The sequence below is a fragment of the Malaya genurostris genome, chromosome 1, assembly GCF_030247185.1.
Source record: "Malaya genurostris strain Urasoe2022 chromosome 1, Malgen_1.1, whole genome shotgun sequence".
NCBI lineage: Eukaryota > Metazoa > Arthropoda > Insecta > Diptera > Culicidae > Malaya > Malaya genurostris.
In genome coordinates, this window is record NC_080570.1 from 101,581,794 (window position 1) to 101,604,397 (window position 22,604).

General features: G+C 36.0%; 1 protein-coding gene across 3 annotated transcripts in view; it reads left to right on the forward strand.

The window, feature by feature from the left end:
• The window catches only part of LOC131425264 (carbonic anhydrase-related protein 10), a 236,478-nt gene that overhangs the window by 189,120 nt on the left and 24,754 nt on the right, over nucleotides 1-22,604 (forward strand). For all 3 annotated transcript variants that reach the window (XM_058587009.1, XM_058587011.1, XM_058587010.1), the window contains exon 3: nucleotides 12,140-12,190. In XM_058587009.1, the coding sequence (XP_058442992.1) occupies nucleotides 12,140-12,190 (51 nt within the window). The remainder of the gene's footprint in view (nucleotides 1-12,139; nucleotides 12,191-22,604) is intronic.

Genomic DNA, 22,604 nt, shown 5'->3' on the forward strand with positions numbered 1-22,604 from the left:
AAGCTTCAAAACATTGTTCACTAAACCTGGACTGTCACTGAGGAAGATGGAAAAAATTTAAAAAATAACACGTGGGTTAATAAGGCCCAGGACTGGCGTTACCAAAAAAATTTCCTTATTATTCTGATGTATGGTCCACGAGTTATAGTGATTTAAGTGATGCTAGTTTTTGTATTCTCGAAACAATTTCGTGTGAGGATTCAACATTACTATTTTATCAAAAAACGCAAAAGAATAAAACTGAGAGATGCAGCCACTATTTATCATGAAATTGATAGTACCGTAGGAAAGATGGGTTCTTCTGCTACATAAAATTACAAATTTTCTGATATATTGCATTCCTGGTGGATCAGAAAAACAAGGGGCGGGGCAACCAACTTTTTCAGTAGTCATTTTGTAACAGAAAATTTTTAAATACATAACTACTAAGGTGCTTTTAAACTTGATTGAGATGGAAATTATACAAATTGCAACCTTATTTTTGCGACTTTCTACATGGTCGTTGTTGGCTTCAAGAATAATTATCATTAAATTAATAGAATGTAAGTTTTTTTCTGTAATTTCGCTGAGTATTGAGTCTCAAAAAATATGATTTTATAGCTTTCATTACAAGAATATTGCAGAAAATGTTTTATAAACAACTATTTCAGAATTCACAATCGGGTGCCTTGAGTAAGCAGCCTTGGACCACTGCTCATGAACAAAGAAAAAAGAAAAAAGAAAAAGAACCACCAATGACCCTGTATTGTGCCGTTTCGGACAAAAACGTCCTGAAAAAACAGTGTATTTATTTATTTATTTTTTTTTTCTCTAATTCATCCGACAATAAAATGTCTTAATGAATATAATGTAGTCAAGTTATAAAATAGTGGAACGTAACACTTTCTGCGCAAATTTATTTGTAGGTTCGCCGAAATCGAAGAGATGTTCAACAGTCCCAAATGTTCTGATCGGTTCATAGAATCCAAACATCGTTCGGTGGAATCTTGGTTGAAGTAAACTAGTAGAACGTAGCGACCGTTGTGATGCACGGAAATCAAGACTCGATAAAAGCTTCGAAGAGTCAATATCGCCGTTTACTATTTTCGCAACAATAATTGTTTGCTGAATTTTTCTGCGCCGTTCCAATGTGTCCAAACCAATCAGACGGCAGAGATCGGGATACGGTGGAAGATCTAGCGGATTTTGCCAGGGTAGATTCCTTAGAGCGAATCGAACAAATCTTTTCTGCACACGTTCAACTCGTAAACTCCAAGCTAGTTGATACGGACTCCAAACTATGCTAGCATTTTCAAGTATAGGCCGAACTAGCGAGCAGCATAATGTCTTCAAACAATGTGGATCCTTAAAATCACGTCCGATCTTAGCAATAAATCCTAATTGTCGAGTCGCTTTTGTAATTAATGTGGAACGATGTAAATTAAGAGTTAGTTTGGAATCCAACATAACACCATGGTCATTAACACGATCAACTCTTTGAAGCGTTTGTCCGTCAATTGTATAGTAAAAAAGTAATGGATTCAAAATTCGGTGGAATGTTATGACCTGACATTTTGCTATGCTGACGATAAGCCAGTTCCTTCGACACCAGGTAACGAATTCATCCAGAAGCTTTTGAAGACGCACGCAGTCGACAATAGAGCGTACCTCAAGGTAAAGTTTCAAATCGTCGGCGTAAACTAATTTGCAGCCACTATCGGCAGCAAAACAGCGTCATTTAAAAACAGCGAGAACAGAAATGGTCCCATGTTGCTGCCTTGAGGTACACCTGATATGTTCGAGAACGATGATGACATACAGGAATCAAGCTTGACTCGTAAGACTCTACCACTTAAGTAAGAGCAAAGCCAGTCAATGAACTTTTGTGAAACATCAAGCTTACAATATTTTTTTTTTCATTTTCACTTGCATTATAATTCTCTATATTACTTCTAGTAAAAATATTCAGTAGTAAGTAAAGTTTCATAAACTGAAACAATTATGAATTGAATTAGAATGGTTAATAATAGTTGTTACCCAAGGCACCCGCCATGTCAACAAATTGTCAAGTTCAATTTTAATGTACAAATTTTATAGGAATCCGTTTACAAAAAAAAGCACAATGAAATTAAGGAGGTATATTAAAATTCCAGGAACGGAATTTAAAAATGTCTTACATTTACAGTTATAAAAAAGTGAAATATTGTCCAAGACTGCCGACTCTCCCATACATCGTTTCGCAGAATCTTAAAGATTATTCCATTTCTTAACAAGGTATGAATAAAAATCGTTTTTAAAAAAAAACGAGTGTATTATATAGTTTTTTAAAAGTTTTCCGAAGGCACTTTTTGAACGTTTGATTCACTCATTTCGGAATCGTCTTCTTGTTAACACACTCTATTGTTCATTGTTTTTGTCATTACGAGCGTAAGTTGTTTATTTTGTTGAATGTCACCTATGAAAAATCGTCGCGATTCACTTACTTTCACAATTCAAAGCATGTCATAAGTATAAGTCATATCATTAACCTCACAGCTCATTTAGCTGAAGCTTACATCCAGGCGCAAAATTTATTTTTACATGATAATAGATGTAATATTGTGTCATCACCGAATAAATTACGGCATGCTTGAATTTACGTAAGCATAAATTTCGTTTTTTCTAAGAGTGTAGGTGAAATTGACTGCTCCCATTCGGTTAACTACTTGTAATCAGTCATGGCTCGGGTGGGATGCTTACATAAAAAACTAGTCTGTATAATGAATTCGACTTGAATGTTAGTGTTGAAAATGATAGAATAGACAAAAACCACTATCATTTGGTTGTATTAAATTATTACTAATCAAACTATGAAATATAGCTAACAATTAAAACTGTGTTGAGATCGCAATGTTTTCCGTGCACTTGTTCATATATTCATCCGAGTGTCAGAGCGGAAAATAACGGAGATGTGAATGGTGGTTAGACTGTTTATCTTTCAACTACGTATTAGTTCTGTTCATCAGGATCTGGACAACTTTTGGCAATAGTTAGGGTGATTTGTATTTCTGCTACCAGTATATGTATATCTAAATATGTTATGAAGACAAATTCACATGAAATACTTCCATGGAGATAGAATTATGATGAATATCCTAAACATAGATGAATTCAAATTTAGTAGTTCACATAAGTCAGTTATTGATATGGATGGTCATCGATTTTTTTTGGTGAAAAACCCAATCGGCGCATTTAACCGGACGTTTCGACCTACTAAGTTGTTCGTTCATCCTCAGCGGTTATCTAAAAACATATATTTGTCAAGTAGGCTAAATCTAAACACTTAACTTACATGCTAATGACGTCTACACTACAACATTTCACATTTTCAACTGTTTTGCATATGGCGTTCTTTCTATTCCATCTGTTTTGACTGTATAGAGGTTTTGATTTTGTCAACTATTAATCAGAATTCGCTTTACAATATTCAGAGCATTAGGTCTGTAACCAAACCTGTGTAGTGTAGACATCGTTAGCATGTAAGTTAAGTGTTTAGATTTAGCCTACTTGACAAATATATGTTTTTAGATAGGCGCTGAGGATGACCGAACGCATTAGTAGTCGAAAGAACCGATTACATGCACCGATTACCGAAAAAAATCGATGACCGTCCATATAAGTTAGCTTGCGGTGATGAACACAAAACAACAAAGTCAGTTATTATGAACGTGGTTGTGAGAGTTCAGCCATTTATTTATTGATTTATTTATGTATTTATTTATTTTGGAGCAGGGAAAAGCTCGATGGAGATGAAATTTGGCAATCTCTCTCCAGCAGATATAAAACCTCCTCATCATTTGTATCAACAGATTACAATGATCCTACTGATACATTTGGGCTTAACACTAACAATTAAAACTAAATCTATAACCCTATCTATAACTAGTTGATGACACTAAGCGTTGCAGGGCAGTAATAGCGCTTAAAAAGTGAGAGAGAAGAAAAAGTGAATAGGTAAATGTTATATAAGGGTTGGTGAGGGGGTGGGGTGGTAAACGAGAGTGGGCTAACGACGGTGTTAGAATCAGCATGTAGATCTAATTAGTGACCAAAAAGATGGTGGAAGACAGAGAAAACGACGGGGTTAGAATCGGCATGAAGATCTGGTTAGTGATCGAAAAACGGATGGTGGATGACAAAGAAAAAGTAGAAGCGACGGCCGAGTTAGTTTCGACGAGCGAATCTAGTTAGTTTCCAATGGAGATTGTGGAAAGACGGGATGGGAAGGATCACAATAATCCAGCAGATACCATGTCATACACTTATTACTGATAATTAAAACTACCACTATTACTAACCTTAATACTTAAGAAGTAGAGAAATAATTCAGAAACAATATTTTCACGGTGTTGCGAGATAAGTGAAAATCGAACAAGTAAGAACATCGATTAAATAGACGGCACATACTAGAAAACGGTTTCTGGCCATGTTCTATTACCGCTATGTTCATATATTACTATAAAACTCTAACATATAATAATGGTGATACGAAGCAATGTTTCTTCGAGAAAAATGTTGAAAAGAGCGTACTGAAAAAAAAAATCTGTTTAAATCCACCTAGTGGTGCTATTATAATGCCTTTTTCATGTGACTCATGTTTTCATTAATAATAACCCTAATATAATCTTTTCAATTTTTAACAGTTTGGACAAAAGTTAATAAGAATTCTTTGTTTTGTTTTGCATTTTCGCTGTAAATAACGGTTTAAAATTTTAAACAACTCACATATTTGTTCCAGAACCGGAAGTCAGATCCGAACGAAAGTCAAATGTACTCTATTTCATGGACGTTGACCCTTTTATTTGAGTCTAAGCTTGTGGAAATCGTTTCAGCTGTTTCTGAGGAAATGAAGAAAGTTACGTTTTTGAGTTCTCAACCACACTGTTATTTATGGTACTTCCGGAACTGTTATATATGAAATCGGTTTGTTTAACCAGTAAGTACTCGATCAGATGCACATAACAAAATCATAACACAAGTATATCAACAGTTTATATGCATAACAATGTTACTCTGAGATATTTAACCAAAAATGAAACGAAAACGGTTGAAAGGTAAAATTTATGACAACAATATAATAACAAAATCAGTTATGATGTTTTATTTTCATTTGCAAGACTCATGATAAAGTTCAATAATTGAAAAAATGAGTTCTTCCATAACTTTATATCGAAATATGATGATCAGAATTTCAAAAAACTAAAAGAAGAAATCATTCAACAATTTTGGATTGAAACGATGCTAAAAGTTAACTGGGATATATTTTTCTGTGTTAAATTTGCTATCTAATTTTTTACAACTATTGTTATAAATCTCTGCTTTCGGACTTCTGTAATTATATCAAATTCGATAATAATTGTGATACAAACGTTACAAAATCTGTTACGGTTTGGTTCCCGCAAGAGTCTTTTTTGTTATTTTAACAGCTTACCAACCAAAAGTATTTCTAAATTTGTTACAATATATTTCTGAAATAAATTACTCCAGCTGTTATAATTCTGTTATTACCATCTGTTCGGATAGCATATCCTATATATTGAAACAGTTTTGAACACAATTTAGAAGAATTTTGACGTTTTTTTGCAGTATCTCTCCATATGACAAGTAGCAATTTTATAAACACTACACTGTATTTCCGGAAACGTAAGCCAGATCTCAATAAAATTCTACATAAAAATATGAAAACATAATAATTTTCATTTGAATCTGAGTTTGCGAAGATCGGTTTGGCCGTTTCGGAGAAATTGGAGTGATTTCCGTTTTGGAGAACACGAACATTTTCGCGGTACTTCCGTAATCAGAAACGATAATTCGGCATACCCAAAATCAACGTATTTGGTCATCAACTAACCATACCTACCTATTTGCAGAACTAGTCCGCCATCTAACTTTTTTTTTGAACTAGCGGTTATTTCAACATTGGTAACCTTAATGTCACTTCTGATTTGAAAAAAACTTAGTTTTATCCTTCCGCTGAACGAAAATGGTTGTGTATACGCTTAAGGAACGCGTGAACATAGTGCAGTTTTAGTGCCTGAAGAAGACGTTTTAGTGCTTGAAGAAGACGCCGATTTTTGCCAAAACATCATCTTCTTGGATGAGGCACATTTTCATCTCGGCGGGTATGTTAATAAGCAAAATTGTCGCAAATTGGGGGACGGAAAACCCGCACGTTATCATGGAGAAGCCGATGCATCCTCAGAGAGTGACGGTTTGGTGCGGATTTTGGTCTGGCGGCATCATTGTGTTTTATTGCATGTTTGTGTTTTATTGCATGTTAAAAAAAACGTTACATGGCGGACTCTGTATACAACTATTTGAATGTATTTGGCTTGATTTGTCCGTGTCATGTATAAAAACAAGCTCCTGGAAATGAAATTTTTATACTTATCAGCCAGTAATTCCGGAACCGGAAGTCGTATTCGGATGAAATTCGGTAGAGTTATATGGGGTTGTACGACCTGTAGTTTGAACTTAAACTTGTTAAAATTTAATGAGCGATCTCTTAGAAAATCAAGCACTTTCATAGTTCATCTTGCTCCATAGCTCCAGACCCGGAAGTTGGATCAAGAAAAAATACAATAGAAACCTATGGGATTATAAGGCCTTTATTTGAATCGAAGAAGAAGAAAATCGGCTGAGCGGACCTGAGGTTTTCACAGTGATTGCATAACCTTCTATGTGAGAAAGGCAAAAACTTGTCGAAACCGTAGCAAGTAAAATGGTGTTCCTAATTTCTATTCAGTATTTCTATATACCGTTTGTTATCAAGGTTGGTTGTACTATATTGTACAGGAAATTATATTTTTATCATATTTTAAGCACTAGGTTGAGTGACCTACCGAATATGTGCTGAAGAATTTCATGCAATACGAAGCAGGTATTTGTGTTTCAAGGTAATTTCGTGAACAATTCTGTGTACATCTCATTTAAGCTTGCTAACACAGTTCTGTGTTCATGTATGTCCGATTTCAAGGAATCACCAGCATACGACAATCTGAACCAAAATAAAATATTTGGTGTACTCTGGACGATTTTTGGTGACCGATTAAAATTTCGTCAACTTCTACCTGGATGGCGCGGTAAACAGGCAAAATTGTCATTATTATACCGAAACGAATCCGTTACACGTTGTGGAGAAGCCCCTCCATTAATTTGAAATGTTTTCTAAGCTCAAGAATAGTTGTAACGTACGACTGATTCTTCAACAACGAGTTATAGTTCTGTTTAAACAGTCGATTCGTAGTGTACAGAATCATTGCAAGGGTCCTGCGACGATCCGATTTTGAAGACGATTGGATTTTGAAGCATTTTTTCGCTCTGTTTATTTTTGTAAGATACGTCTTTCTTTGGTTGATGTATCAAAAACAAATTGCTATTGCAAAAAAGACTTAACATAATAATTTCTGAGATATTATAAAGAATGTAACTCTCGTCATGATTTGGGAATGGCAAATTGATTAAATTTTTTCTCGTTTGTTCACTGTTTGTTCTTTAAGCTCGTAATTTGAATTTAGTTTCTAGAACATTATTTCATACGGTAGAAAAACAACAACATACAAAATGCTGAAATTTTTCATTATGCGATATTTAACAGATAAGCTGTACTGATGAATTCATGCGCTATATTTGAATCGAGATAGCTTCCCAGATATGAACAAATCAACATTCAGATATCCTCTTTCAACAACGAGATTGTCTCAGGAAAGCAATTGCTCGTTCAAGTCAGGATGAGTGCTCTACTCAATGAACTTGAACACCTCAAACAGAATTAGGGTGCTAATTTTCTGCGGCTGTGATGAATATTTGATAATTCAATCACAACAGAAGCCGCAGGATTAATTTCTAATTTCTTCAACCTTTAGTACAGAATCCCACATTATTCCTCTTTCGCACACGAACCCGCCAGAGTTTGACATAGGTAAGCGCTTCCTCGAGTTCAACCATCCCAGGAACGAATGTTATAACAAAACTAAGGCAAGTTTTTCCCTCTGATGGGAAACGATAATAGCACATAATCGGTTGAAATTTGCCAGGATATATTCGAGCTTTGGTCGAAACACAGAGCAAAGAAGCACTTTAATCCTTTCTTTGGTGGTAGAAAGGAAAATAGTAGAGGCCACATTCCTATCTGGTCGGATGGTGTATTCGACTCAGCCTGCACTTACACACGGGTCTGTAGTTTGGCCATTGAACAGCCAGGCTCTCGGGGAAAGCACTTCTCGAAAACTGGCATAAGCTTTTATATTCAATTACTCTCGCACATATATGACCAAACACAGCAGACCGTTTGTGAAATAATAGAAAAACAACGATCTTCGTCGGACTGAGGGATGGAGAGTCGATTTTTCAATTATATTGTCCGTTTCATATCGTAAAACTTAATAGCTTTAAGCTGAGCAGCGTTGGATTGAATGGGAGCGTTTAGGCGATTACATTGTGTCTTGATTTTATTGCGGAGCTGCTTTCGTGAATACAGAAATGCAGTAAACTTTAAAACTCTAAAACTGTAAAACGGTAAAACTGTAAAACTGTAAAACTGTAAAACTGTAAAACTGTAAAACTGTAAAACTGTAAAACTGTAAAACTGTAAAACTGTAAAACTGTAAAACTGTAAAACTGTAAAACTGTAAAACTGTAAAACTGTAAAACTGTAAAACTGTAAAACTGTAAAACTGTAAAACTGTAAAACTGTAAAACTGTAAAACTGTAAAACTGTAAAACTGTAAAACTGTAAAACTGTAAAACTGTAAAACTGTAAAACTGTAAAACTGTAAAACTGTAAAACTGTAAAACTGTAAAACTGTAAAACTGTAAAACTGTAAAACTGTAAAACTGTAAAACTGTAAAACTGTAAAACTGTAAAACTGTAAAACTGTAAAACTGTAAAACTGTAAAACTGTAAAACTGTAAAACTGTAAAACTGTAAAACTGTAAAACTGTAAAACTGTAAAACTGTAAAACTGTAAAACTGTAAAACTGTAAAACTGTAAAACTGTAAAACTGTAAAACTGTAAAACTGTAAAACTGTAAAACAGTAAAACTGTAAAACTGTAAAACTGTAAAACTGTAAAACTGTAAAACTGTAAAACTGTAAAACTGTAAAACTGTAAAACTGTAAAACTGTAAAACTGTAAAACTGTAAAACTGTAATTGGATTGCTATCGCCATTGCTAATTAACAGGACGAATATAGAACCAACGATAGGATGAATAAAAATCCATTGTGATGAAATTAGGAGCAGAGTAGTGAACACATTGTAAGTATTTTTAGCTGTTTTATGAATACTAGTTTAATGTTTAAGAAATGTAAATTAATTCTTAATATGGAGCAAGGCGAATGAAGGCGAAATATGAAAAAATTATAGTGATTTAGGTGGCAAAATGGGATTTTTTAGGCAATGTCCTTACAAATGAGTTGAAATCATGGTTGCCTACCATAATCGATGCAAAATTAAATTTGATCTCAATTAATAAGACTGTATTTTTCAAACTATGCTAAATTTTGCTTTCAAAGTATATTGGAATAAGAAGACATGTAAAGTAGCTTTCCATTCGATTGTCTGCTCCAAAGAAGGAGTGTATCGAAAATAAGCTATCCACAAATTTTTCTTTTAAATTATGATAAAAAGCGATATTTTATTCAAACTAAAAATTGATCCTTTATTGTACGAGGTTAAATTTGAGCATAATGAAAACCGGATGAATTTTCGAACTTTTGATCGAACGCTCTTCGTCAAGTTCCGAGAAAGTGTTGCATCGCATTTTTTGGACGCTTGAGCCCAAATTTTGTTAAACTCCTGCATGTTCCCAGCTGCCTTACCAGTCTTCTTGAAGACCCTCTTCACGATTACCCAGTAACGCTCGATGGGTCGAGGCTGAGGGCAATTTAATGGATTGATATTGTTCTCAACGAAATTACCTATACCTTTTCCGCAATTCAATTGATGGTGGTTTTGGCATAGTGAGCCGATGCTAAATCCAGCCAAAATAGTGGAGGCAGCAATCTCTTCTGGATACACTCAGATCGATAGATTTCTGCATTTATAGCTCCGATAGTGTAAAAAATGGTTGACTTGAAACCACAGGAACATATTGCTTGCCATATCAGTATCTTTCGACCGAATTTCTCCACTTGAATCGACCTATCCGCATCGCTCACATCCTCCCCAACGACGACAGTAAAGTATTGTGGACCTGGAAGGGTTTTTGAGTCCTCCTTTACATAAGTCTCATCGTCCATCAAAACGCATGTATCCGGACACTGCAAAAGACGCGAATACAATTTCCGGGCCCTTGTTGCTGCTCGCTTCTTCTGTTCTACACTTTGTTTCGAGATTTTTTGCTTCTTGTAGGTCTTTAGGTGATTTCGCCTCTTATACGCTGCATCATTCCGACACTCGTTCCTGCTTTTTTGGCCAAATCACGTATTGACATAGATTTGTTCTTCATGATTAGAGATACCATTTTCTGGTCCAGTTTCGGGTTGGAAGCACCGAGTTTTCTGTCTCTTCCTGGTAGCTCATCCAAAGAATAGTGTTCCCCAAATTTATTAATGAAAGTTTTAACACTGACATGATGAATTCCAAATCGCTTCACCAATTTTCGCATAGTAGTACGTTTATCACTTAGCTATGTGTTCAGAACCTTAATTTTCACTTCCTTTTTAATACGCGACATTTTGAAAACGCAGCATTTCAACCGCACAAACAAGTAAACAAACGAAAGCTGACAGCCAAATGCACAACATGCTGTGATCTGAGCATAAAAAACCATCACAAATACATGCGTACAACACAAATGTATGTGGATAGCTTATTTTCGATACACCCCTTATGTGCATGAAAATGGATGTAAATTCACAAAATATTTTTATCTGTGATTATGGTTCTGGAGACATAATGGTATTATTGACGTAAACGAGAAACTTCACTTTTTCTTCTCCAAATTTCTCGAAGTTTACTAAACAGGAAGCGTCGTGCTTAGGCTTGTATGAGAAATCCTGCTGAGTTATTTATCAAGTTCAAAGATTGGATGGCTGTCACTTCCGGATCAGGAGATATAATGGTATAAGTGAAGTAACCGGTTAACCACATTTTTTTCATCGGCATAATTTTCTCGAATATTACTTAACGAGTTTCAATAAACTTAGGCTGATTTGAAAGCTACAATGTGTTTATTTATCAAGTTTTAATTACATCTGCCGATCATTTCCGAATGGTAGATGTAGTCTCACATTTTATGTAACCGACAAATCCCAGTAGTTTAATGCGTTAAAATTTCTCGGATATGTTTTTCGATTTCGAAAAACCTAGACTCGTTTGAACCGACAACTCTTCAGTCATAAAATACGTCCCTTTCTCGAGTGAGTATTTGTAGCGCACATCTGCTGATGCTTATACACGTGCAAAACTCGTATTGCTCATGCATGCAATTTACGGAGAATACAAAAAAAAAACCTGTTTTAATCCACCTAGTGGTGTAATGATGCCTTTCTCATATCAATCATACTATCATATATAATACTGTGGTATTCTTCAAAATAATTTTCTTCGATTCTTAAAAGAATAACTGAAATCGGTTTGTTTGACCGTCTACTGATAAAAACTATCAATTGGAAAAGATTTGAGGTTGATTTAGACATTTTTTAAGGTTTTCCCCCATTTTATGTGGATCCGCGTGAAATTCAGGAATTACGCATGGGACCACAGGACCTTGCATTTGAACCTAATGAGAAAAGTTAGAACACAAATTTTATTTTTTTTGCTCATTTTACCCCATAACTCCCGAACAGGAAGTCGGATCCAAATAATATTCAGGAAATTTATGGGACCACCAGACCTTTCATTTGAATCTAAGTTTGTGAAAATCGGTTCACAAACACACACACATATATACATTTTGCGTTGGTTTTCACAGTGATTGCATAACCTTTCTATATGAGAAAGGCAAAACAGTCAAAAGTCGAGCAGAACTGTACATAATCGTTGTCAGAAGCCTAATAAAACTTTACACATAGAATGAATAATCTGTACTGATTTAAAAACTCGGTTATGTTTAATTGAAATTGCAACAAGAAATGGGATGGTTGTTAGTTGATACAGTATTTTCTTTTCTTTCAGGAATTCATGCTGTGAGTTGGGAGGAATGGTGGACCTACGATGGAATTTCAGGTAAGACTCTACTAACGGCTTATTAGTATACTTGAATTGTATAAATTGTATTTTTCTGTTCAGTAATCCAGTTACAGCACTTCATCATCTCCGTGGTAGGATATTTTTCTCATTCAAACCGAATCCCGTCATTAGTCCTTTTGCTGAAACTCTTAATTGTCCACAGTAGGTGAACAATTCGCCCATCAAATGCTACCGTTACGAGGAAAATCTCTTCCAACCACGGAGAAAAAATCTTCAAACATTATCTTAGACCAACCACCACCGATCATCATCGTCGTCATCCACCAACCTGCCAACCAACCGCTCGAGGAGGTGGGCAACATTAGCATTCTCCGACAGGCACCCACCAATTCCCAAAACAATCCATTATGAAAATTAATTGTGAGAACACGATCAGCTGTTTGACATTGTCTCTCGCGCTGTTTGATACCGGGCCGTTGGGTTTGTCGCTCCGGGCGGCGAGGTGAGCCCGTCTGGAAGTTACGGTTCGTTTGTTTTGCACGCGCGAGATGAACTTCTCGCCCGGAACGGTACTGGGGCTCGTTCGTCGGAGGATAATTTATGCTCGGAGGGTGAAGTTTTCAGCGGCATGGTGTACCGTCCGGAAACTATTCTCATTAGATGATTTGCCGGAATGTGGAAGATGTGTGTTAATACGTGGGACCATACAATCCACCGTGTGTTGTTTCACTTTGAGTGACACTTTATGCGTTGAGTTAGGATTCCTACGCAGTTAACCTTTACAAGAATTGACAGGGTGCCCTAGAACCCTTTTAAATTTAAAACAAAGACGGTTTTGATGTTCTCAGCACCGATATTTGATGTATAGAAAATTGGTTTTCAATTTGATTAATTAGATTGAACTACCTAACAAAATCATGCCTACATTGCTAATTCTATGCCTAATTGTCCCATATATGTAACTTCTACAACCTTTGTTTGACGATTGTTAATTTTGCCCTGATTGGTACCTGTTATTTCAACTAAACAGTTATTTCTGAGACAATTACCGCTGCGTTTTCCATATCTCCAGTTCCTTCATCGCGTGGTTTGACATTTTTAAGTCACAAGAATCGTACATCCCGACTGATAACGATATTTCCAGTCTTCGTGTCGAGAAACGTGTACGCTTTGTTCTTCGATGAGTAGCCAGCAAAGGTCATTTTTACCACTTTAATATTAAACTTTTTACGTTTTTTGAGCTGGTGTCCAAACAAGAACTTCACAACCAATCACCAGATCTCCAACGGCACCGTCGTAATAGCTATAGAAGGTAATCTGTTTTGCAAATAATTTGATGTATTTATTGCTTGTGCCCAAAATCGTCTGAATGTAGAACAGCATCCATGTGTATGTTATTGCACAGTTCAGTTTTTTTCCATTCTGCTACTCCGTTCTGTTGAGAAGTGTATCCAGTAGGGTGGGACAAAATATTGATTTCGGCTCCATCAAACTTTTCGTGTTCCTTTTGGAGCCCATAAGCACCATGCAAAATTTTAGTTCGATCGGAGAAACTATATTTTCGCGCCCGAGGTTTAAATTTTGTATGAGATTTAATATGGAGAAATTACCTTTTTGCGAAAAAACATAGGCTGGAGATTAACTTATTAAGTCTAAAAATTAGTGAATGTGTTATTTTCGTAGAAAATTTATCGAGGAGGAAAAAACTTCGAAAACCGCTGAACAATCCGACATTTGTAGAAAAAGTTATCATTCTTCATGAATAATATTATATGGATTCCATACTAGGCTGCAATATTAAAAAATGGGTCCTACATATGTACTATACAGCAATTTTATAACGGGTGGCAACTAAAATTTTGGAATTTTTTCGAGGCCTGTATGCTCAACAACAAACGAGCTTAGAAAGAACTAAGAGTGTCTAGGTGTTAGCTCTCTTTCTCCTCTTTCTGCTAGTATTTTCTGTTTTGTTCATGCTTGCTCAGTTTTGCTCAAAATGCCGTCGAAACAAGAAGTATTTCAAGAGCGCATTGTACAGTTCTACGAACTGCACAGAAATCTTGGCAAATAGTATACGGTACAACATTTTAAAAGCAAAAATGTTGTGGCTTCGACAGTTTAGAATATCTTAAGATGCCCAACAACTGCTCGTAAGGAAGGTAGTGGAAAACCAGCCAAAATTATGGACGCCAAAGGACTTCGTTCTCTTTCTCGTGCCTTCAATAACAAGGATTCACTGAGTCAATGGGATGCCGCAAAAAAGTTCAACTGTTCTCACCAGTACATCTGCAAAACATTGAAAAGACTCGGAATAAAGTACCGAAAGAAGACACGAGCCCCGGGATATACTGACGCACAGACTTCAACGCTGAATTCCCAATGCCGCTGGTTGATTACAATTTTTTCCGAAAAAAGTTTTGTTTTGGACGACGAAAGGAATCAGCAATCAGAACAAATTGGCTCAAATGGCACGTTCCCCTTTATATTTGGAGATTTGTGCCTTACCATCAATTTGTTTTTAGCATCATTTTCCCGATATATAAGAGGGAAGGATTGAAGGGAAATGGTAAGGTTTGGACTAGGATGGGGAAAATTGTTTGTTACTATGTGCGTCCTTTCTGATGAACGATGCACAGTTCATAAAACCTCCAACCCCCGAGAGGATTTAGAGATCTTACAAAAGCGACACCATTCTGCACTCCCGGAAGAATGCAGAACGATCCGCAGTATGTACGAGCAGAAGTAAATTCGGTACCCCATAAAGGATGCCAAACAATCTGCTAAACCCTATTTAAGGTGAATACAGTAAGGATTTATTCACTACAAGAAGAACAATGAACCCTTCTGACTATAGCTCCTTATCACATGTGGTGAGAAACGAGAGAATATCCTTTTGTTGGCATGTTTGGATGCAGCCTAAGAACGAATCTTGTGCTTTATCCAACTAGTTGAAAGTGGTAAAGCTGGTTCCGGACCAACGAAATCATTCGTTGCACCAGCTCTAGCCAACTCATCATTGCCGATTGTATTCCATACAGAATCGCGTAGATTTCTGCTTCGAACACAGTACAGTATTTACCAAGTGAATGAAACTGCTATAGCCTCATTTCACGACAGTAGACACCAGTACCAGCACGACCATTCAACAGATAACCGTCCGTATAACAAACTATGTGTTCATCAAGTTGTCGTTGCAAATAACCAGACAACCATTTCTCACGAAGAGGATAGCTCACATGGAATGTTTTGAAAGGAGAACTGCATGTGAGAGTTAGGTCACTAGGAGCGAGTAAATACTCTTCCCAGGTAACCATTTGAGACCACAAGCGAGTGTGGCTAGTAGCATAGTCTATAGGGTTACTGTTCCAAAGCCCTGTAACCTTAAGACGGTATGCACAAGATAATGCTTTTTGTTTTAGAGTTACATTTTTTTATATTAAGTTGAAGTAGACTTTTGCAGCACTAAATGTGAAATAGCTTGATTTCGTTCTGGAATATTAAGAATTGTATCGAAAAGAAGTTAGCAACATTGATTATTGAATAAAAAAGCGAAAAAAACATATTTTGACTTCAGTTTTCGATATATTTTATTGTAGAAAAATTACATTTTGTTGCATTTCACTGATTATATTGAAGAAAATCCAAGTTTCTGTGAATCGCTCGCACTTTGGACTTGACATTCTTCATTAAATTCTGCAAAGTTACTTTTGTGACTTTCCTGGTGGCAGCTGTCCAGTTTTTTTAACTCCTGCATGTTTTGGGACACTGTACCTTCCTTCCGAAAGTGCCGCCTGACAATTGCCCAATACCTTTCAATTGGCCGAAGATCCGGGCAGTTCAGTGGGTTGATGTCATTTTCCACGAATTGTGCATTATTTTTTGACAATCTAATTTTGAAAAGGCGGCCTGTAGTAAAGTAAGTCGTATTCACGACAAAAAAAAATACACAAGTTAAAAAATCGATAAGGTCGTTAATCGATCATAAGGCACAAATCTCCAAATAACTAGGGAAACGTGCCGTTATTGATTGAACTAACATTTTGTTAAATTTTGTCATAACCATTCAGGTAAACGAAATTGCTGTACACCCAAACCTCCGATTACGAACACTTTTTTTACGTTACCCTTTTTACGTAACTCTTTTTACGAACCAAATCCCAAATAACGTAAACTTTTTTTACGAACCAACTTCGTAAAAAGAGGTTTTTGCATCCAATGAAAATGATTTCCGGCTCCATGGGAATCACTACAATATGGGTATTTTCGGAACGGGATTGATGAGTAGATGACGGAAAACGATGTTTGAAGTGGTTCGGAAATCCAAAATGGCGACTTCCTGTTCTTTGATATTGCACACAACATTCACAATAAGGGTATTTTCTAAACGGGTTTGATGAATATATACCGAGAAATTATCTTTGAAAGCGCTTCAAAAATCAAAATGGTGAGTTCCGTTGTATCGGTATTCTTTGACGATCATTAGGATATGATTATAACATATATCGTTCAAAAAGATGTTATGCTTCTGACAAAGTTGTTTCCTGCTAATCATTATTGTTTGAATATTGTACTATATCTTCGAAATGACCATAATAACAGCTATAATAATCTTATATTGTTATAGTTATATTGTATGCTTTCAATATTTTATTGAACAACTGGAAAGTCTCAATCTAATATTTGAAAGCAATCACAAACATCAAAATTTGGTTTCAAATCAATGACCGTGTTCTTCATTTTTTTTATTTTCAGTGTTACACTTATAATTTCAGTTGTTTTAGTGTACGTGATAAAGTCGAAAAAAGTACTGTTACTCTCATCAATACACAATTGTTTTTATTTAAACTTGTCAAAATCTCATGTCAACTGGCCCGTCGGAATATGATTTAACAGTTTGTAATCCATTGAGAAAAAGGGATATTATTTGGCTCAAGTGGTAAGAGTCAGTTAGACAGTCACGTGACACTGAATTTCTAACATTTATGAGCAATTCCAGAAATAAATAGCAGATAAACTGGCAGGATCGACTTTCTTCGAATCGAATGAAACAATGTACACCTCTTCAGTATGTCAATCTCTTCTTCCTGATAAAGGAACCTTTTCGACTCAATATTAATTTTTAGAATGTCGAAATTTAAAACCGCAACTAACCACTTCAAACATCGTTTTCCGTCATCTACTCATCAATCTCGTTCCGAAAATACCCACATTGTACGGGCTTTTAAGGAGTATCGATAAACCGGAAGTCGCCATCTTGAATTTCCAAACCACTTTAAACATCGTTTTCCGTCATCTATTCATCAATTCCGGTTCGAAAACACCCACATTGTAAAGGTTTTTAAGGAATATCGATAAACCGGAAGTCGCCATCTTGAATTTTGAACCGACCCCAAACATCATTTTCTTGCACCCACTTATCACATCCGTTCCGAAAATGGCCATGTGATTGGGGGTTTTCACATTCATTACACAAAACTTTTTTTACGAATGCTCGGCTCGGCTGAGAACGAAGACAGCAAAACGCAAAACAAAGCTCTTCTTCATTTCACCAGAAATGTTTCATGTTGAAAATTTTCAATGGTAATTGAACGTCATTTATGTCAGTTACGTAGTGGTCGTTTCATGTAAGCGAAAGTATGCAGAAGAACATAAGATTTAATTGTAAAAGAAGTTTCCCGTGTATTGAATAGATATTCCTACAGTAGGAATGTTTAAATTTCATCTGCGCGTAAGGTATTTTCGGACAGTTCATGTCAATGTAATTAACTACACTTAACGCTTAAAATTAATTTTATTATATTTTTGAAAGTGCTCTTCTAGCATTAGGTTTGTCAGCTACATGTTTGAAAACGGAATTAGAAATGTTCTTCCAGTGAGCCATCCTGCAAGTGAAGTAAACAATTCTTAAAGCCCTGTGAACATTATGCTGGTTAATTCCATCTATAGGGAACTATAATCTATTGTTTCATTTCTACATCATATGAGACTTTAGTTTTTTTATCCTAAATTAGCTGCTCCCGACGAGACTAACAGTAAAATTATTATTTATTGCAACAGGCGCCTTAAGTTTATTTTAATTGAATAATTGGTTGAAACAACTGATACATTTGTTGCTTTCACGGATACAGGTAACTTTGCTGGAAATGTGTCATTGTTCATTTGTACGAGTGACACCTCAATGAAACGTTTCACGGAAAATAAAAACTATCTATTATTCGACTTCTTTTATTTAATGTTGAGTTCTTTTGAATCTTTTCTTTCATTCGCTTCTTCCATTGTTGTCAAAATACAAAGAGCAAAACCACAAAACAGAGAGAGTTTCGTTCAATAATCTAAAATTAAGTAAACCATATCAATCCGAAATTGAGTCAATACGACTCAACTGTGGATTGAATATACCTCATCTTTAAGTATTTTTTTGCACGTGCCTTACGGAAACTACCTAGAGCCACCTTACTTAAAATTGAATGTACTTAAAATTAGGTTGTTTTGCGGTTCCGTGAATATGCTTTCCGCTTAGGGTGTAGTCATTGCTCAACTGTAACGTTTCATTCATCTTTTGTTGTGCGTGTCTTTGCTGGATGTCATTGCTTAACCTGCCAGCACGATAAATCAAAAACGACAATTTAGTTAAAACAACAATTAAATTCAGAAAAACAACTGACATTTTAGTTGTTTTGCGATCACTGGCTTTTGTGTTTGAGTAACTTCATTCAGCTGTATATTCAACGTCACAACTTCTTAGTAACTTAATACGATTAAGAACAAACTTCACCTCGATTTTTGAGCCTGATTGAACTTCTTCAGGCGAAATGAGTTTTATTCGAAAGGATTTTGTAGGAATCGTCCTGAGCAATGTCGCTTCTGTTTAACAAACGTACCTCGATCCATCTATTAAATTCTTACAATTGAAACGAGTACTAAATATATTTAATGTCCTTTGAGAACCAATTTTCTCTAAAAAGGTCTCGAATTGATGGTCGTTCAAAAGCCATTCCCCATTGGTAGAAACTGGTCGCGACTTCATTCCTAATCGATTTAATCACTTCGGCAGCAAAAATAGCCACCTCGCCGACTCGACAGAGAACTAAAACCCTCTCAAATTCACATTATCTTTTATTGGAACGCCTGCCGACCGTACCCGCCGGCTTTGGGTACTGCAAAGTCGATTCGCCACCCCAGCGAAAAGCAGTAAAATTTGCATTTCAATGATATCCACTCAAACACTTCGCAACCTTCGCTCTGTAACCGAGAACGAACGGCGGTGATGCTAATAAAATTCCTGCGCTGCTTTTCATCAATCAATTGTCCATCGAAAGGTGTGTTCTGCGACCAACATACCTTGCAGGCGTGCCAGTTTGTGGATATTGCTTTCTAAAGCAGCTCCAAATTAATTATCTCAACAATCTTCTTTGAACTTAATCAAAACTGCTTCCGTTGATGATCTTGGAACTCAGGGGGACGTTGTGCGAGATGTGAGGGAATTTATTGACTTTTTATTCTTGTCGTTCTAGGAGAGTAATTAATATACACCGAAGATAATCAAGTATCGTAGAGATTTCTAGAATGCTACATTTGAATTTCCGTAAAATTCATTTTCTGAAAAACTAATAACCAGCAAGAAAAATTATCTTATTCATGTGAGAAATTGAGGACCAGCAAAAAAAAACAAAACGGCACATCTGTGTATAAAAACAGTTTTCCACAGGCCATAAAACAATCTCTGCTGGCTCTCTGCTTAGGAGTATCGTGGAATCATCCGCTAGAATTGTGACAATGCTACTCAAGACACTCGTCGACTATTCGTTCGTCCGAACACTCGACCAACCTTCCATAGTCCTTGTAATGCAATCTATTTCCGGCACTGTTACGCCAAAAGTCAATCCGAAATAATGTCTTCATCCCGACTATGACTACACTTTCGTTCCGGTCCCAAAAGTCAAAGTTCTGACAAATGATCTCACTGTTGATTGCATGGGTTATCCACTTTGCTCCGCTTATGGTTTCCCGAGCGGTCGTCTGAAGGAAGATTTTTATTTGGTGAAAGGAAGCTTCGGCTTTCCACATCCCACATCCAGCTTGGTTTAGTACTTTATCATCTTATCGTGTTAGTGTTGCGAGTTTCGTCTTTTTTTTGTCTGTTTGTTGACTGTAACCTTTTTCAACCTCCATCCACCATCTTTCCAACATTTTTGGGCTCAGCAAAAGAACAGCTCAGTGAGTTTGGATTTTCATACATGTGCTCCGTTATGCCGTTTCATTCTGCTTTGCTCACAATACTGAAAAAGTGGGGTGAAAAATGATGTACTACAGCAGGGAGACATCCAAAAGAAGGATTTGAGTAACAAAATAAATCTTTTCGTTGCTTACTGTTTTTTTGTGGCTGGCCGTTCAAGAACAGTATTGATTTCAGATCGTCGATATTGAGTGTTTCGAAAAACATTTCGTCTGCACTTGGGCTTGTTCTGAACAATTCGCACTTCAAGTGATCTGAAACCACACTGTTTGTCTCGATGCAGGAGGAAGGAATAGGAAAACAATTTTCTGCTTTCATGCTCCTTTTGTCAGTGACACAAGCATCGTCGGTGTTCGTTTCGTTGTCAGCCTAAAGCAAACAACACTAATTCATAGTTCTTTCCATTCAGAAATGTGGGAATGGTCAATGGTCCACGTGGCAATCGCAGGCCAGACTGATTTTTAGGCTTTGGATAAAAACTGAAAACACTCACAGCAGACTGGTACTTCCAGGTAGGATCGGGAGCTTAACAGAGAAAGGGCAGGTCATGACATAGCGCATCCTGCTTGATTCATGTGCTACTGGTCTAAACATCAGTAGTTTAGTTTATACCAATGCGAGTTGCTGTGGATGGCAGCTATTGTTTGTTAGATGAAGAACGATGTTGCGCTGGCGACAAAACGCGGGTGCTCATCCATAGCTAAATAAATATTGCACGAGCGAACATGACAGTCTAAAATGCAACAGTACTGTCATTCGCGATCTAACGTTGTGTTTGACTGGTAGAGGGCGTACGTGGACGATGCTGATGGTAGCAAGTTTATCTGTCAAAATGCAAAGGAAAACGAATTTCGTCTTTTGAAAACATGTTTAACACTCCTAATACCATGCCTCAAAAAAAGTTGGAACGGTAACTTTGAGCTATCATAGCTCAGTTGTTACTTGACCAATTTCGATCAATTTTTCACCCTCAAATTTTGTGAAGTTTGTAGATTATTCTAAGTATATCATTATTGACGATCTTTTAGGAAAAACTAATGAAAATCAGATTTTTCCCGTTCCAAGTTTTTTTTCAAGCTCAAAATGTGTTCTATCTACATTCATGCGGCACCTGCATCGCGAATCGGATATTGAGAACTTCAACTTTACCGAGTCATTACTTTGTTGTTAGTCAACCGATCTTCAAAATCTGTTCACCATTGGAAAGGTAATACTTCCAGATATAAAATGCACAAAAAAAATGAAAAATAAAGTTGTCTACCCAAAGTTATAATGAAAACTGTAGATAGATGACCTAAGAAAAGGTGAGACTTTTTACAATGATCGTAAATATCTCGAAATTCAAAGAGCGATGACCTATATATTTTTATACATCATTCGATTGCTAGTAATTCCAGTTACAATTTTCGCTCAACTACCATTCCTGCACAATCAAAAGAAAACATTAAACAATCGATGAATTTATAAATATATATGAATTTTTCATTTTTTTTCACATGTTTGTATATAACTCAAAAATTAAAGCGATGACATGTACATTTTTTTTATTCAAAATATTGGAATCATTACCAGAAACAATGTATTCATGATCAAAATTATATATCCGTTCAAAGAATCTCAAGAAATTAAGCACAAATACAGAGAATTTCTATTGTTGGGAAAATTTTGCCAAACAAAATCAAATCAAAACATTAAAACTTTATGACAAAACGCAATTGATAATTACTAAAATTCTGATTTTGTTTTAGGTTTGCCGTAGAATCTCAAAAAATAGGTGGAAGATCGGAAATTTTAAAATTTCCGAGGTAAATTGCATTGCACAGTGGTCCAGATCCACAATTTAGGGGGACAAAAACATTTGTGGCTTAACCATATACTTTAGAGCTATGATGTCTTCAAAACAAATGATCAGTGAAGATAAGCCATATGTCGATGTACATGGTATTAGGGTGGCTCTTATTATTAAGGTGATCCAAAACTTATTTTCCGGATGAGTTGAGATAGAGGACTGCATTCTTCGGCAAAATTGTAGATAAAATTATATCGAGCAGCTTTGCTGAGGACACCATAGTAGTATCTGCAACGGTTTTAGTGTTACAGCTATTTTTAAAGAGCAACTTAGGGTGTTCCTAAAAAACAGATTTTTTGCTCTAGCATTTATATTTTTCTCTTTTCTTATAGGTATCTTTGAACATCTTTTAGAGTTTGTTAAAA